The 15,435-nt window shown below is 41.6% G+C and overlaps 1 protein-coding gene across 1 annotated transcript in view; it reads left to right on the top strand.

Moving 5' to 3' along the window:
• Positions 1-15,435, top strand: part of LOC121150570 (lactase-phlorizin hydrolase) — a 53,476-nt gene that overhangs the window by 653 nt on the left and 37,388 nt on the right. Inside the window, exons 2-5 of the mRNA XM_040971510.1 lie at positions 7,098-7,177; positions 9,078-9,161; positions 11,079-11,181; positions 12,414-12,492. Of these exons, the coding sequence (XP_040827444.1) occupies positions 7,098-7,177; positions 9,078-9,161; positions 11,079-11,181; positions 12,414-12,492 (346 nt within the window). The remainder of the gene's footprint in view (positions 1-7,097; positions 7,178-9,077; positions 9,162-11,078; positions 11,182-12,413; positions 12,493-15,435) is intronic.

Genomic DNA, 15,435 nt, shown 5'->3' with positions numbered 1-15,435 from the left:
GTTTCCAAACCTCTGAGCAGTTTAGAATATTTTCATCCCTCTCCTATGCGTACCCTGCCCTTCATGAATCTCCAAGTTGCCATGTATCTCTGTATCTTCTCTACACCCATTCTTCATAGAATCCTTCTATTTGTTAATCCTATAATTTATTATTATTATTATTGTTGTTGTTGTTGTTATTAGAGAGATGACAATTAAGAAATCACGGATAATCTGTACAATTGGAAGCCATTCTTGGGTCATAAAATTTTTCTTTTTAGTCAAAACTTAACAGTCTTTATTTCTAAAAACAAGTTTAAGTTTAAAGAAATACTTCAGATGGCAACTTGCTGCCATAAGCCCTCTGTCACCAGACTCAGATTTCCCTATATTAACATTTTCTTAATTAGATGCATTTGTTATGAATAATGAGCCAGTATTGGATACTTTATTATTTTTATTTTAAAGATTTATTTTATTTTTATTGGAAATTCAGATATACAGAGAAGAGGAGAGACAGAGAGGAATATATTCCATCTGTTGATTTCACTCCCCAAGTGACCACAACGGCCAGTGCTGCACCTATCACAAAGACAGGAGCCAGGAGCTTCTTTCAGGTCTCCCACATGGATGCAGGGTCCCAAGGCTTTGGGCCATCCTCCACTGCTTTTTCAGGCTACCAGCAGGGAGCTGGATGGGAAGCGGGGCCACCAGGATTAGAACTGGCACCCACATGGGATTCCAGTGCTTTTAAGGCAAGGACCTTAGCCACTAGGCCACAGTGCTGGGCCCTGGATACTTTATTATTAACTAAAATCCCTATTTTTCAGATTTTTCTTAGCATTTGGTTAATGTCATTTTTGTGTCCCTGGCTCTTATGCAGAATGCTGCATTACAATTTTCTGTCACGCTTGTTTTGGGTTCTTTGAGCTGGGACAATTTCTCATAACTTTCTTATTTTTAAAAAATTATTTACTTATTTAAGTAGTTAGTGAGTTAGTTAATCTGTTATTGAAGATGCAAAGAGACAAACTGGGAAAGAGAAATAGAAAGACCTTCCATCTACTGGTTCACTCTTAGAGTGCCCCGTTGGATGGAGCTGGGCCAGGTTGAAGCCAGGAACCAGAAATACAATCCAGATCTCCCACGTACGTAGCAGGGAGCCAGCTACTTGGGTCATCACTGTTTCCTCTCTGCATGTACATTAGCAAGAAGTTAGTATGACATTGGAAGCAGATCAGGTAGTTGAACTCAGGCACTCTGACACATTGAGCCTTGCATCATCACGACTAGGCCAACCAAGTGTCCCAGACATGCATTATTATACAGAAGTAAGTGCTGTTTTCATCACATCATATCAAGGGTTTATACTGTGTACTTGGTTTATGATTATTTGATTAAATATTTGGCTAAGGTAGTGTTTGTCAATTTTCTCCATTATAAAATTATTTTGATTCTCGATACCACTTTATACTCTTTGGAAAAGATGTCACTGTGTATGGATCATGCTTAACAAGTGAGGAGCTGTGTAGCCCCAATTTAAAACATTTTTGAAAGTGCTTTTCTAGGGGCAAATGTTTGACCTAACAGTTAAGATGCATCCAGGATAGAGTACCTGGGTTCAAAACTAGCTCTCATCACAGTTCTAGCCTCCTGTGGCTTCCAGATAACATACCCTTTGGAATGCAGCAGGTAATGGCGTAAGTGTCTGTGTTCCTGCCATCTATAGGGGTCTGTGTACATGGGTGAGCAGAATGAATTCCCAGCTCTTCGTTTCAGTCTGGTTCAATCCTGGTTGTTGCAGGCATATAGGGAATGAACCAATAGGTGAGAGATTTCTCTCTGTCTCTGACTTTCTCTTAAAATAAATTAAATTAAAAATTATTTAATGTATTTCCTAAACTTAATAATGGGGAATACTCTAGAACTATAGAAAATTATTTAAAGAAAATAAGAGGGCACAAGTAAATGGAAAGATATAGTGTGTTCTTGACTTAAAGGCTTGGTACTATTAAGATATTACCCAAAGCAATATAGTTTTCATAAAATCTCTATACAAGTCCCATTGACTTTATTTCAAAAATAGAAAAACTCACCCTTACATTCAAATCTTAAGGAACTCTAAGTAGCCAAAATAATCTTGGAAGAAGAAAACAAAGTTAGAAACCTCATAGTTCCTGATTGCAAACCTGCAAAAATCAAAACAATGTGAAACTGACAAAGAACAGACACACAGACTAATGGAATAGGAGAGAAAGCTCAGAAATAAACCCTTCATATTTGGCAAAGCTGCTGAGATCATTCAAAAGGGAAAGGATAATCTTTTCACCAAGTATTGCTAGGATAATTGAATATCCTTATGTAAAAGACTGAAACTGAACTCTTCCATTTTGGCATGCATAAAAAAATGCTTAAAATTTGTTAGAGACCTAAATGTTACTACAACTGCTGCAAAACTCTTGGAAGAAAACATTGGGGGAAAAAAATTGAAACATTGGCAGTGAATTCTTAACTATGACACCAAAATCACAGCACACAAGAAAAAAATCAGTAACTTAGACTTCAACATAATTTAAAACTCGGTCTATTAAATGATACCATTGACAGAGGAAAAAGCACACAGAGTTGGAGAAAATATTTGAAAATCATTTATCTGATAGCATTTTTATCTGGAATATGGAAAGAGAGAGAGAGATCTTTATGTCCTGGTTCATTCCCCAAGTAGCTACAATAGCCAGGGTTGGGCCAGGCCAAAACCAGGAGCCAGGAGCTTCTTCCAAGTCTCTCATGTTGTGGTAGGAGACAAAGCACGTGAGCCATCTCTTCTGGTTTTCCCAAGCCATTACAAGGAGCTGAATCAGAAATGGAGCAGATGGGAAATGAACCCATGCCCATTTGGACGCTGCCAATGCTGGCTGCCACTTTACCCACTGTCACAATGCTGCCCTCTTATGAAGAAGTCTTAACAACAACTAACCTCATTAAAATTAGGCAGAAGGGGTCCAGCATAGTAGACTAGCAGGTAGAGTCCTCAACTTGTATGCATCAGGATCCCAGATGGGTGCTGGTTTGTGTCCCAATTGATCACTTCCCCTTCAGCTCCCTGCCTGTGGCCTGGGAAAGCAGTCGAGGATGGCCCAAAGCCTTGAGACCCTGCACCTACATGGGAAATCCAGAAGAAGCTCCTGGCTTAGGATCAGCTCAGAACTAGCCATTGCTGCCACTTAGGGAGTAAAGTAGCTAACATAAAACCTTTCTCTCTGTCTCTCCTCTCTGTATATCTGACTTTCCAATAAAAATAAATTTTGAAAATTAGGCAGAAGATTTCAACAAACATTTTTTCCAAACAATGGGAAAAGCCAATAAGGTAGGAAATAATCATTCTGGAAATGCAGATAAAAAGCACTGCTTCATAGCCATTAAGATGGCTGCTATAAAAATAAATGTGTATACACACAGAGATTATATGTGAATGGGCATGTGGAGAAATTGCAATCCTTGTAACTCCTGCTGATGGGGATATAAACTGGTATGGTTACTGTGGAAAACAACATAATAGTTTCTCAAAAAACAGTTAATAAGCACATTTACCATATGATCCAGCAGTTCCATTGCAGGATACATACACAAAGGAACTGAAAACCCAGCCTTGAAACAAGTATTTGTAATGGTAGTGTTGTTCACAATAACCTTGAGGTAAAAGCAACCCAAGAAATCATCACTGGATGAATAAAGGAAGAAAACATATGCACAAACAATGAAATATTTTTCAGTCTTAAAAAGGAAGCAACTCCTGACACAATCTATAGCATAAGAAATATGCCCAACCCACAAAAGGCAAATAATGTATGATTCTACTCAAATGAAGTTCTTTCTCTAAAAAATCGAAATCACAGAGCTAAAAAATAGAAGACTAATGATGAGTGTGATGAGTTATTGCTTACTGCCTAGAGAATTGCCGTTTGGGAAGGTGAATAGAGTTATAGAGATGGGCCATGGTGATGATTGCACAACATTGTGAGAGTTGCTAATGCCAGAGTTATACACAAAAAAAATGTTTAAAATGGTAAATTCTATGTATATTTTACTACAATTTTTAGATTTTTTTAAAGTTTATTTGAAAGAGTTACACAAAGAGAGAAAGGTCTTTTATCCACTGGTTCATTCACCAAATGGCTAAAATGGCCAATGAAAAATCGAGTATTAGCGAGAGCTGGAAACTTCATCTAGGTCTCCTGAATGGCTGATAGGGGCCCAAGCACTTGAGACATCTGCTGTTTTCCCAAGCCATTAGCAGGTAGTTAGATTAGAAGTAGATATATTTGAACCTGTGCCCATATGGCCTACCTGCCTCAGAGGCAGCAGCATTACTAGCTACACCACAATGCCAACACCTACCACAATTCTTCACAAGTTCAACTGCCATTCTTTCTAATCTTTAAATGTGTTATTGTAAACGTGCTGGGTTATTCATTGATATAGTCTTCTATTTTAATTTTTTAAAAAAGATTTATTTATTTTTAGTTCAAAGTCAGATATACAGAGAGGAGGAGAAACAGAGAGGAAGATCCTCCATCCGATGATTAACTCCCCAAGTGAGCACAATGGCTGGAGCTGTGCTGATCGGGAGCTAGGAGCCAGGAGGCAGGAACTTCCTCCAAGTCTCCCATGCAGGAGCAGGAGCAGGATCCCAAGGCCTTGGGCTGTCCTAAACTGCCTTCCCAAGCCACAAGCAGGGAGCTGGATGGGAAGTGGAGCTGCCGGGATTAGAACTGGCGCCGATATGGGATCCCAGTGCGTTCAAGGCGAGGACCCCAGCTGCTAGGCCACACCGCTGGGCCATTCTGTTTTAATTTGACTAGGATGTGCTTCCCGTTTGCCTTTGGTTTTGGTAGGTGCTATTCCTCTTCTCTGTCAAGAGAACATCTTGAAGTATCATTTGTAGGGTAGGTTTGGAAGAAGTGCATTCTTTTAACTTTTTTTTTTCTTTACTGTGGAAGAATTCTATTTCATTTTCAAAGAGAAAGGAAAGCTTTGCTGGGTGCGTTATTCTGGGCTGACAATTTTTTCTTTTAGAATCTGGAATATGTCACTCCATTCTCTTCTGGCCTGTAGAGTTTCCTGTGCGAGATCTCCTGTGAGTTTAATTGGCATTCCTTTATATGTCAAATGATTTTTTTCACGTGCACATTTAAGGATCTTTTCCTTATGTTCAATTGGAAAGAGCTTGGTAATCATGTGTCTTGGTGAAGATTGCTTTTGAACAAGCCTGTTGGGAGTTCTGTGCTCCTCCTGGATCTTGTTTCCCAATTCTTTCTCCAGATTAGGGAAATTTTCCTAGATTATTTCATTAAATACATTTGCAAACTCAGCTTCTCTTTCTGCACCTTCTGGGACTCTCATAATTATTATATTTGTCCTCTTAATAGTGTCTTCCAATTCTTGAATACTTTTTTTGGCCTGATCCAGCTCTGCTGCCAACTTTTTGTTTGTTGCCCCATGGTGACAGGAAATATCTTCTGAGATTCTTTCTTCTGCCTCTTTCAATCTATTTGTGCGACCCTCCACTGTACTTTTAATTTGCTCCACTGTATTCTTCATTTTTGATATATTAGCTTTCATTTGATTCATTCCTGTGTGACATATTCCTTGAATTCCTTGAATGCCTGATTTATGTGTTTCTCATTGTTGATAAAATCTTTATAACAAGTGTTTTGAATTTTGTATACCCCATTTTCTCGATGTCTTCCTCACTGAACTCTGAGGTTGGCAAACACTTTTGGTACATTGCAGGGGAGTCTTCAGTAATGTTTAGTTTCCCATTGTCTCTTCTTTTGCTCTTGGTCATTGTACTTCTGGTTATCAGATTCTTCTTCCTGGGGCAGGTTTCTAAGCTGTGTCACCCACAGGTCTACAGTTCAACTTCACTTATTGCAGTTGGTACATAACTCTTTGTTGGCAGTCATTTGTGCCCCTCCCTCCAGTGAGTTCCAGCTCTGGATTCTTATGTCAGATTTCCACCATGATCTTAGTATCTCCAGTTCCTGGCTCACCACTCTGCACCTCCTGTGATACTGTGCTGAGGCTGCACTGTTTTCTCCCACTTCCTGTTAGAGCAGGTCCCAAGACTAGGAAGACACAAAGTGTCCTATGTAGTTAGTTTGTTGGTGGTGCTGATCTTGCCAGAACCTGTTGATTGTTAGGTCTGAGGGCCACACGGACCTATTTTGACCCATTCAGTGCCGAAGTTGGTATTATTTTCCCTGTGGGACCAGTACAAAGCACCGAGCTGAGTTTGCTCCCAGCTCTGCACAAACACAGCTCACTGTTGTCCCTGCAGTCTTAAACTCTTTGCCTACATTATGTAAAATGGCGCTTGATGTGCCACTGCTAGAGCTCATAATCTGCTGGCTGTCAGGTCTGAGGGCTACTGGACTGAACTTTGGTGGAACATTGTTGCTCGTGGAGGTCTGCTGCCGGTGCCATTTAGGTCACCACTCGCTGAATGCCGCTGGGGTATCAGTCACTGCAACACCACACTGCTGTTTTCACTGCTTTCCTGTGTCTGTCAGTCTCCAGGTACCCTTCTGCTGTCATTCTGTCCTCTTCTATTTCCTGGAATGTGCTCTCTCTGCTTCACACTGGCTAATGTTTCTTCATCTGTTTAAATGTGTCCATATCCTATCCTGCCATCTTGATTCTGTCTCCCAGATATCTTTAAAAAAATACAAAATACATTGCTATGCTGGCACACTGGTATAGTTAACACAAATTTGGAATAACCCAGGCCCAGGATCCTTACTAGCTATTAGCTGTTTTTCTCCAAGCTGTATAACACTTACCTAGGTACAATACAAACCTGGGCTGTTGGCATTACATAGTCTTGACTAAGAAAAAAAGGAACATTGTTTTTCTGTAAGTCACCTTTTTTCTAACATCACTCCTCTGGAGTGAAGTCATGTCGGTGATTTCTTCATGAAGACCCTAGGAAGCTGTTGAACCTCAACTAAAAAGGAAATGTTCTCCTCCTCTCCTCACCCACCCCTTACTCACAATGGCCTGCAGTCAGAGCCTCGTGCCCTCACTTAACTACTGTCCTTTTCTCTTCTTGGTTTCAGGAGGAAAGATGTCCATCGTCCTCCAGGCTGATGAGATCTCGGAGCTGCTGCTAGAACCATCCACAACTGCACTGGCCAAGGTGAGAATAGTCTGCAGGGAGCATTGGTGACAGCCAAGGAAGCGGTGATTAAGTGTTAAGGACAGAGGGAGGATTTTGTCTTTGGGTTTGACAGTCTTACCAATGCCTCTTCTGAGCGGTGTACATTCTCTGGATGCTTAATCACTTTCCAAACAAAATCTCATTTGTTGCAGTTCCAGCTCTTGCTGGGCCCCACGTCACCATGCCCACATGAAGATATGAGATGCCTCTGCTTGCTCTGATGTTTTTAGTTAAAGGAGTCCAAATTGGTTTCCTAGAGAGGAGATCAGTATACAGCAAAATATGTATTGTGGTAAAAGAGTTTGTAAGTTGCGCTCCCTAGAGTAATCAGGCCAGTGTCTACATATGTCTTATGCTGATTTTTTTTTAATGAAAAAATTCTAAGACAGCAATAGCTTGGTCTCCAGTCTGACTATGGGAAAATGTGAAAAGACATCAGAAAAAGTGCTGATTTCTGTAGTCCGGTGGCACTGACAAGATGTTATTGATGCCATCATGAATCTGGACTTTCTTGGGAGCCCCACGTGTCAGGGTCCAGTCTTTAGAACCACCAGTTCACTTGTGATTAGGTCTAGGTAAACAACTCCCAGAAATATTACATGGCCATATGCCATCTAAATTAATTTACACCAGGTGATAATAGCCATCAGTTTCATACTCATGAGACTTGAGCGCTGATTAGAAAAATGCTTATCTTGCAGTAGCCTTTGAACTGGTCTCCCTGTCCAGTCCATGCCATATAGTACTTCTGGATTATCAATATAGCTCTGAGACATTCCCTGTTGGGGGCCACACTCACTTAAAATGGTAACCAGTCCGTCAGTACTTTCCACTGTGTGTGTGGCCTGTAATTTCTATCTTACCCAATATGTATTTTGTTTACCTCCTACTTTCCTGTCCTTTCTACTTCTTTTCTGCTCTCCATCCTTTCACAAATCTTCCTCTCTAGAATTCCCATACATAGTTCTTGTCTAGGTGAGTGTGCTTTTGCTTGGGAGGCCTTGCTTAGTAATAATCCCTCTCTAAACTTGAGGAACCCATTCCCTTTTGGAAACCTTTAGCCATTTGTCAGACCAGCCATACCAAAGCTGTGTATAACACTGTTACCATGGGATCTAGTGAAGGATTTAGAGACAAACATCAACTTGATTAGGGAAGCAGTAAGGAGGCCTTGGGAAATCAATTTTCACCAGATACCATTTTCCACCATCGTTCATGTGTTTTGACTCTGTGAGTATGATATTCTTTGAGCACACACCAGGCCAATGATGTGGCAAAGGGATAGGTCCTTAATCAAGATGTGCTTGCAAATAAAGAGGACCAGGGTCATGATGTCTGTGCTCTTGGCTAGTAGAATGGGCCAAGTCAGGACTAACTGGGTGGACTTCAAACTTTGTGCTAAAATTAAAACAGACACCAGAATGTTAGTTAAGATGACTGTGGAGCCAATGGGTTCCAGCAGACTACTCCCTCGTCCTGGTGGAGTGTGAGGGCCAGGAGGATGATGCTACCCAGGGCAGTTGACATCCCTAACAGTTGTCCCTGCCGCTCCTGTATGTTTTTTGGAAATTACCAGTTCTGGATACTCATTCACGTTTATCATACACATACCGTTGAATAGTGTTTGCCAGTTCCTGGGATGAACACATATATGGTGTATTCCCAAAAACACACAGGCACCCCACTCTTCCCCACCCCCTAGACAAACACACACATATTCTCACTAGATGTGCATCTTTTCTCCTGGTTCCTTCCCCTCTGGAGAATTCCACCTTGGACAATTGATATTAATAGTAAGAAGGAAAACAAACAAAAAGAGCAATTCTGAGCAGCTGTTTGTCCTGAAATGCTTATGCTCCAAAAACCTCTTTATTTCTAGGACTCAGTCGATTTCCTCTCTCTTGATTTGTCTTATGAATGCCGAAGTGAAACAAGTCTACCAGAGAAGCTCAGTAAACTGCAGGTAATTTGAGACCTTTTCATATCAATGGTTAATGGCAAAGATTCCTGAGAGCATATTAGACACTTAATGCTTTGTGTAATGCATGGATGAAAAGGCATTTAGGGAGCTTGCCATCAAAGGTACCCTTGGGTTGTCAAGCAGTCTTTCTAGAAATGGTGATAAAGGTTATTGCTGGACACCAGCGCAGTGCCAGCTAACTTGAGAGCTTGTAAAAGGATGCGTGGATCAGTGAAAAGACAAGAAGAAACGTGGACCACTACGGCACGATGCTCATAATGGACAACTCAAAAAAGCTGCCTTCTTTATTTATACAGAAATCATCACAAGCTTTCGCAAAACATCCAGTTGTTTAATTTTTACTTCGTGGCTAAAAGAATGGTTACAAAAACAATTCTAAAAATATTATTATGATTTTATTTCAAAGGAAATATTTTCAGCAAACTATTATGCATTCAAACCTGCAGTTACTCAGCTAAAGCCAAGAACTCCATGGTTGGCCGCACATGTGCTTACATAGTGACAAGTGGTTTACTTATGTCCAAAATCAATTTTCACTAAGCCTAAACTAATATTGCTTAAAATATCAAGAGTACAGAATTGAAAAGAAAGCTCATAAATGAAAGGAATTTATAAAGGCATCTATCATAGATTCTTTATTAAACCTTATAATCAGTCATATACTAATTACCATCACCATCTCCTAGTACTGATTCAGTTGTTTTGTTCTTTTGCTAAAGGGCAGTGAAAAGGATCAGGGCAACCCAGCCTTTCTATGAACAGAGGACCTTTTTTTTTTTTTTTAACATCTTTAAAAAAATTTTTAAATATTTATTTATTTATTTATTTGACAATCTTGATGTAATTAGGGCAAAAAGATTCAAACACTACAGGAAGATGGGCAAGACAATTAGTTCCATATTGTTTCCTTAATATATCTAATGTAAAAGGGGATTTTAAAGGGAGAAGCCCCACCCGGTCTTCCACCCCAACCCCAGGTCCCGGATGTGGGGCATGCTCTGAGGGTCTTGCTCAAGTGTTTTTGATAGTTCAACAGTTCTGAATTGCTGCCACTCTGAACAGAGGACCTTTACAAGAAACTTCTTTTTATCTTTTTAAACTGTTCTTTCCCTAAATATGAGTGCCAATATAAGGTAGAAGTTTTAAATGATTTTTCTTTGGGGGTTCACATTTGTCTCCCTTTAGAAGATGCTCCATATATTTTCTGCTTTCTGTGGTGAGAAACCAAAATGCATCATTTCATGTGTTGTGACAGTTCAAGGCTGTACAGTAAACAAACTCTTTTTACCTCCATGATTGCCGTCTGTTCCAAGATATTATCAAGCCATTTCTTAAGGAAAACGTTACTTATATTAGGGTAAGCTCCGGGATAAAAATAGGCACATAACAGGATGTTTGGGGACAATGTGAGTTCAATTGTACTGTTGTATGCTTTTAGCTGATTGTTATTGCCTTAAGTTGCTGAAGACCTTTTTTTTTTTTTTTTTACCATAAATTGATTGATCACTTTGAAGTGTTACACCAGTTACAGGAATCATTTCACATTTGCAGAAAAACAACAACAACACTCTCAGGAGAATTCTTTGAAATATTAGAGAGGTGATCGAGTGTCCATACAATGGGGTAAGGCATCAATGAGGTGATTAGGGACATTCTGCCAGGCCTTGCCATACAGCCAGAAACTCCAGATAGCCTGGCTAACTGAGGAGTGGTGCTAGGCACACCATCACTCCATCTGTCCCAACTGCATGGGAGTCTGTTATTAGCTCCCTTGATTAGCTAAGATAGGTAGAAGTCATTTCCAAAGCATTGCAGCTTTTTATCTTGGAAGTTTGTCTGGTATCAGAAGATATTTCCTAGGCAATTTTGGTTCACTTTTGAACCTTTATCTTTTTTCAGATCATTGAGCCAAAAATGAGGGTTTTCATCTTCACTCTGAAGCTCCAGGACTGCCCCTCCACCAAGAAGGACCCAGGCAAGCTGCTCTTCAGCCTTCTTGAAGGTGAGAGGACCACTAGGGGAGAGTTGCTGAGTGACATTTGGTGCACTGGCTTGGTAGGTAGCAGTCTTGACAGTCTGAGGGTCCTAAGGGTGGAGGCTGGTGTGAGAGCTCATCTGTGGGTTTGGTGTCTCCTGCTCTTCTGTTGATGCCTTGAAGCCAGCTCTCCAGAGCCAAGAAAGAAGAGAGGTTTCTGTTAAGTAAGCCCAGAATGACTGAAAACTGATATTTAATCCTGTTACCCTATTCACAGGCAAGAAGTCCATGGTGTTTTTCCCCACACTGTAACCCCTTCTGGTGCTGGATGGTACCAAAGGCCTACTGGTGCCATCATCTACAGATCCCAGTCAGCAGCCCTCACCCTAACTCAGTTTTGACAGCATAACCAGTTCGTTCTCTCTCTCTGTGCCAATTGTCCCACTCATGGGGCCCGTGTCATGACATAGCCAAGCCAGGATCCCAATGGCTGCAATTTGTGTCTAGCTGCTCCACTTTGAATCCAGTTCCCTGTTTATGCACTGGGAAAGCAGCAGAAGATGGCTCAAGTCCTTGGGCTCATATACCCACCTGGGAGATCCAGAGGAAGCTCTTGACTACTGGCTTTGGTTTGGCTCAGCTCTAGTCTTTGCCACCATTTGGATAATGAACAAATGGATGGACAATCTCTCAATCTCTGTCTCTCTCTGTCTCCATCTCTTTCTCTCTCTTTCCTCTCTTTAATTCTTCCTTTCAAATAATAATGAAATAAATCTTTAAAAATAAGAAAATACTACTCATATTTAGTGGCCAAATAATTATTTCTGATTGTGCATATCTTACCACAGATTTAAAAAATATCTGCCAATTTCTAACATTTGAATTCTTTTATATTAATTGTGCCGCATGTGTGGGCACCAGCATCAACTGCACCATTAGCATCATCTGGGAATTTGTAACAAGTCCACCTTCCTGGATCCCACCTCGTATCTGGTGCATCAGAAGCTTAAGGTGGGCTCTGTAGCCTGTGTCACAACAAGCTCTGTGGGTGATGTTGATTTATACTGATGTGTGAGACACACTGTTTCAAGTCATACAAAGGAGAAATTATGTCTGACCACTATAACTTTTAGCCCAAGGTATTTTCCATAGGTGCTTGGAGCCATTCCTTAGTGTTTGATAAGTGAGGCAGTTTTTTTTATGTCAGACATATATGTTCTTAATCAGCTTTCAGATTAATCAAGCTTTTTCTCTTATAGCCATAAATAAAGACCAAGTGCTCACTATTGGATTTGATTTTAATGAATTTCTGAGCTGCTCATCACCTTCCATAAAAAGGTAATGTTATATTAATATAAAACTCTGCTATTCTTTCAGCTGCATAATCTCCTAGGAGTGGTGTCATTGCCTCTCAGACCAGTGGGTTTGTTATAGTCACTCACTAGGAAACAAAAAGGAAGGCTCAGAGTGAAAGTAAGGAGAATCTGTTTCTCCATGAGTCCTACTCTGTGCCCTATACAGTGTGGCTTTCTCACATAGCAGCACAAAACTAGCAGCACTAGAATTTGAACCCGTTCCAGTTAAGATCCTTTTAAAGTGGGCCAGGTGTTTGGTGTCATGATTAACACGTTTCTTGGGAACCCAACATCCCATGCTGGAATCCTGGGATTTGAATTAGGACTCCATTTCCACTTCCAGCTTATTATTAATGCATACCCAGAGAGGCAGCAGATGAAAGTTCAAATTCTTGGTTCCACTGGATCCTTATCATCCACATTGGAGACCTGAGTTGAGTTTGTCTTATGGCTTCAGCCTTTCCCAGCCCTGCCTGTCTCAAGCGTTGAGACCATAAAGCAGCAGATGAAAGGTTGTCCTCTTCCCTGCTACTTGTCTTTCAAAGAAACAATAATATTTTTTTAGAAAGATACTCTTGGGCCTGGTACAGTAACCAGTGGCTAAATCCTTGCCTTGCAACCACTGGGATCCCATATGAACACTGTTTCACGTTCTTTGTTCCAGCTGCTCTACTTTCTATCCAGTTCTCTGCCTATGACCTGGGATAGGAACAGAGATTAGCCCAAGTCCTTGGAGCCTGCACCTTTGTGGGAGACCCGGAAGAACTCACACAAGATTGGGTCAAATGTTCTAACCACTTGGGGAGTGAACCAGCAGATAGATCTTTCTTTCTGTATCTGTCTCTTTCTCTAAATCTACCTTTCCAATAATAAATGTATAAATCTTAAAAAAGAGAGAGGGAAGAAGAAAGATAATCTTGGAGGTATGCACATGAGGAAGAAAGGTCAGGTTAGACAGATATGACTGAAATCAGAAAACATGAGTTCTGTCAAGGTTTTACATTCTATTTGTTTGTTTGTTTTGAACATCAGTGTTAGGGGGAGAGAGAGAAAAGACAGCTCTTCCATCACCTGGCTCACTCACCAGTGGCCATAATGGCCAGGGCTGAGCCAGACGAAAGTTAGGATTGTCAATCAGGCTTCCCAGTTGGTTTCCAGGGGTCCAAGCACTTTGGCTATCCAGGCTGTTAGCAGGGAGCTGGATCAGAACTGGAACCTGTGAAATGAACTGGTATCCATATGGGATTCAGCATTGTAACAGCAGGTTCATCTATTACACCAGAAAACCAGTCCCATGTTCTCTGCACTTTCTTTCTTTCTTTTTTTTTTTTAAGATTTGTTTTTATTGCAAAGTCAGATATACAGAAGGAGGAGAGAGAGGAAGATCTTACGTCCAATGATTCACTCCCCAAGTGAGTGCAACGGCCGATGCTATGCTGATCCGAAGCCAGGAGCCAGGAACTTCTTTCCAGGTCTCCCACATGGGTGCAGGGTCCCAAGGCTTTGGGCCATCCTCGACTGCTTTCCCAGGCCACAAGCAGGGAGCTGGAAGGGAAGTGGAGCTGCCAGGATTAGATCCGGCACCCATATGGGATCCGGGTGCATTCAAGGCGAGGATTTTAGCCACTAGGCCACGCCACCGTGCCCCTCTCTGCACTTTCGATGTGACATGTTGTCTCTGTTAGCGAGGACAGAGTAGCGAGGAAAGTCAGCTGCTACAGAAGCTTCACTTGACAGTGTTCTTGTGAAAGAGATTTTAATCAATGGTGAGCTACAAATGATTTCTTAATAAATGATGAATGTCTCAATGATTCAAGTGATATACTTTTTAGAACATTTAAGCATATTTGAGGTTATCCACACAATTGTATCAAATTGAAGCAGTGAGAACCTGATATACTTTTTTTTTCTTCAAAGATTTATTCATTTTCATTGGAAAGCCAGATATACACAGAGGAGGAGACAGAGAGGAAGATCCTCCGTCCGATGGTTCACTTCCCAAGTGAGCGCAATGGCTGTAGCTCAGCCAATCCGAAGCCAGGAGCCAGGAGCTCCTCCGAGTCTCCCACGTGGGTGCAGGGTCCCAAGGCCTTGGCCCGTCCTCAACTGTTGTCCCAGGCCACAAGCAGGGAGCTGTATGAGAAGCAGGGCAGCCAGGAAAACCTGATATACTTTTCAAGCAGGTGAGAAAAGTGTGGTATGTTTTGCAGAACCTCAGCATTCTCCAAGCATGTGCTATACATGTGCACGACACACAGGGTGCCTTAAGGTGGGGTGAACACTGTCCATTTCCAGACTCGGCCAGAGCTCTTCTGTCATATACCTCTAATGCGTATCAACAAGAATGCCACAACTGCCACCTTTGTTCTTGTGGTGATTTTCTTATGGTAGCTGGCTCTTCTGAGCCATGACCCCCTTTTTGCCTTCAGTCCTCTAGCTCTCTTCTGACTGGATAGCAGACTCAGAGTAGCTGCTGTTCTTGAGGCTTTGTGCTGGGAGTGTAAGCAGAGCAGTGAACTCATAGCTGGAACTGCCCCCTCCTCACTCATAGGGCCAGCCAACGGTGCTGGGCTATGTCCCAGGAAAGAAACTGAAAACCAGAAATAAAACGGGTTTTCTGAGAGTTGAGTGATTACAAACTACAAGTGGCACCCATCCTGGGATCCCTGTCTATCACCTTGACCTCAGTGCTTCACCAAGGCCCACTTGACTCACTGTGATAGTGACACACGGGCCCGTACTAAGGGGATGTCGGTGGACAACTCTGGGCATAGGCACAGCTGGGAGGGGCTTCAGAGAAGGCTAACATCGATTTCTCCCTTGGGATTTTGGACCGTTCATGTGAGGCAGGCTCAAATGACTCCCACACCGGAGTGTGGCAGGGGACACACAGCACTGCATCCCCACAGGAGAAGAGGGCATTGGG

This window comes from Ochotona curzoniae, unplaced genomic scaffold (genome assembly GCF_017591425.1).
Source record: "Ochotona curzoniae isolate NIBS_2020 unplaced genomic scaffold, NIBS_Ocur_1.0 contig_2210, whole genome shotgun sequence".
Lineage (NCBI taxonomy): Eukaryota > Metazoa > Chordata > Mammalia > Lagomorpha > Ochotonidae > Ochotona > Ochotona curzoniae.
This window is presented reverse-complemented; position numbering and strand designations above follow the sequence as displayed.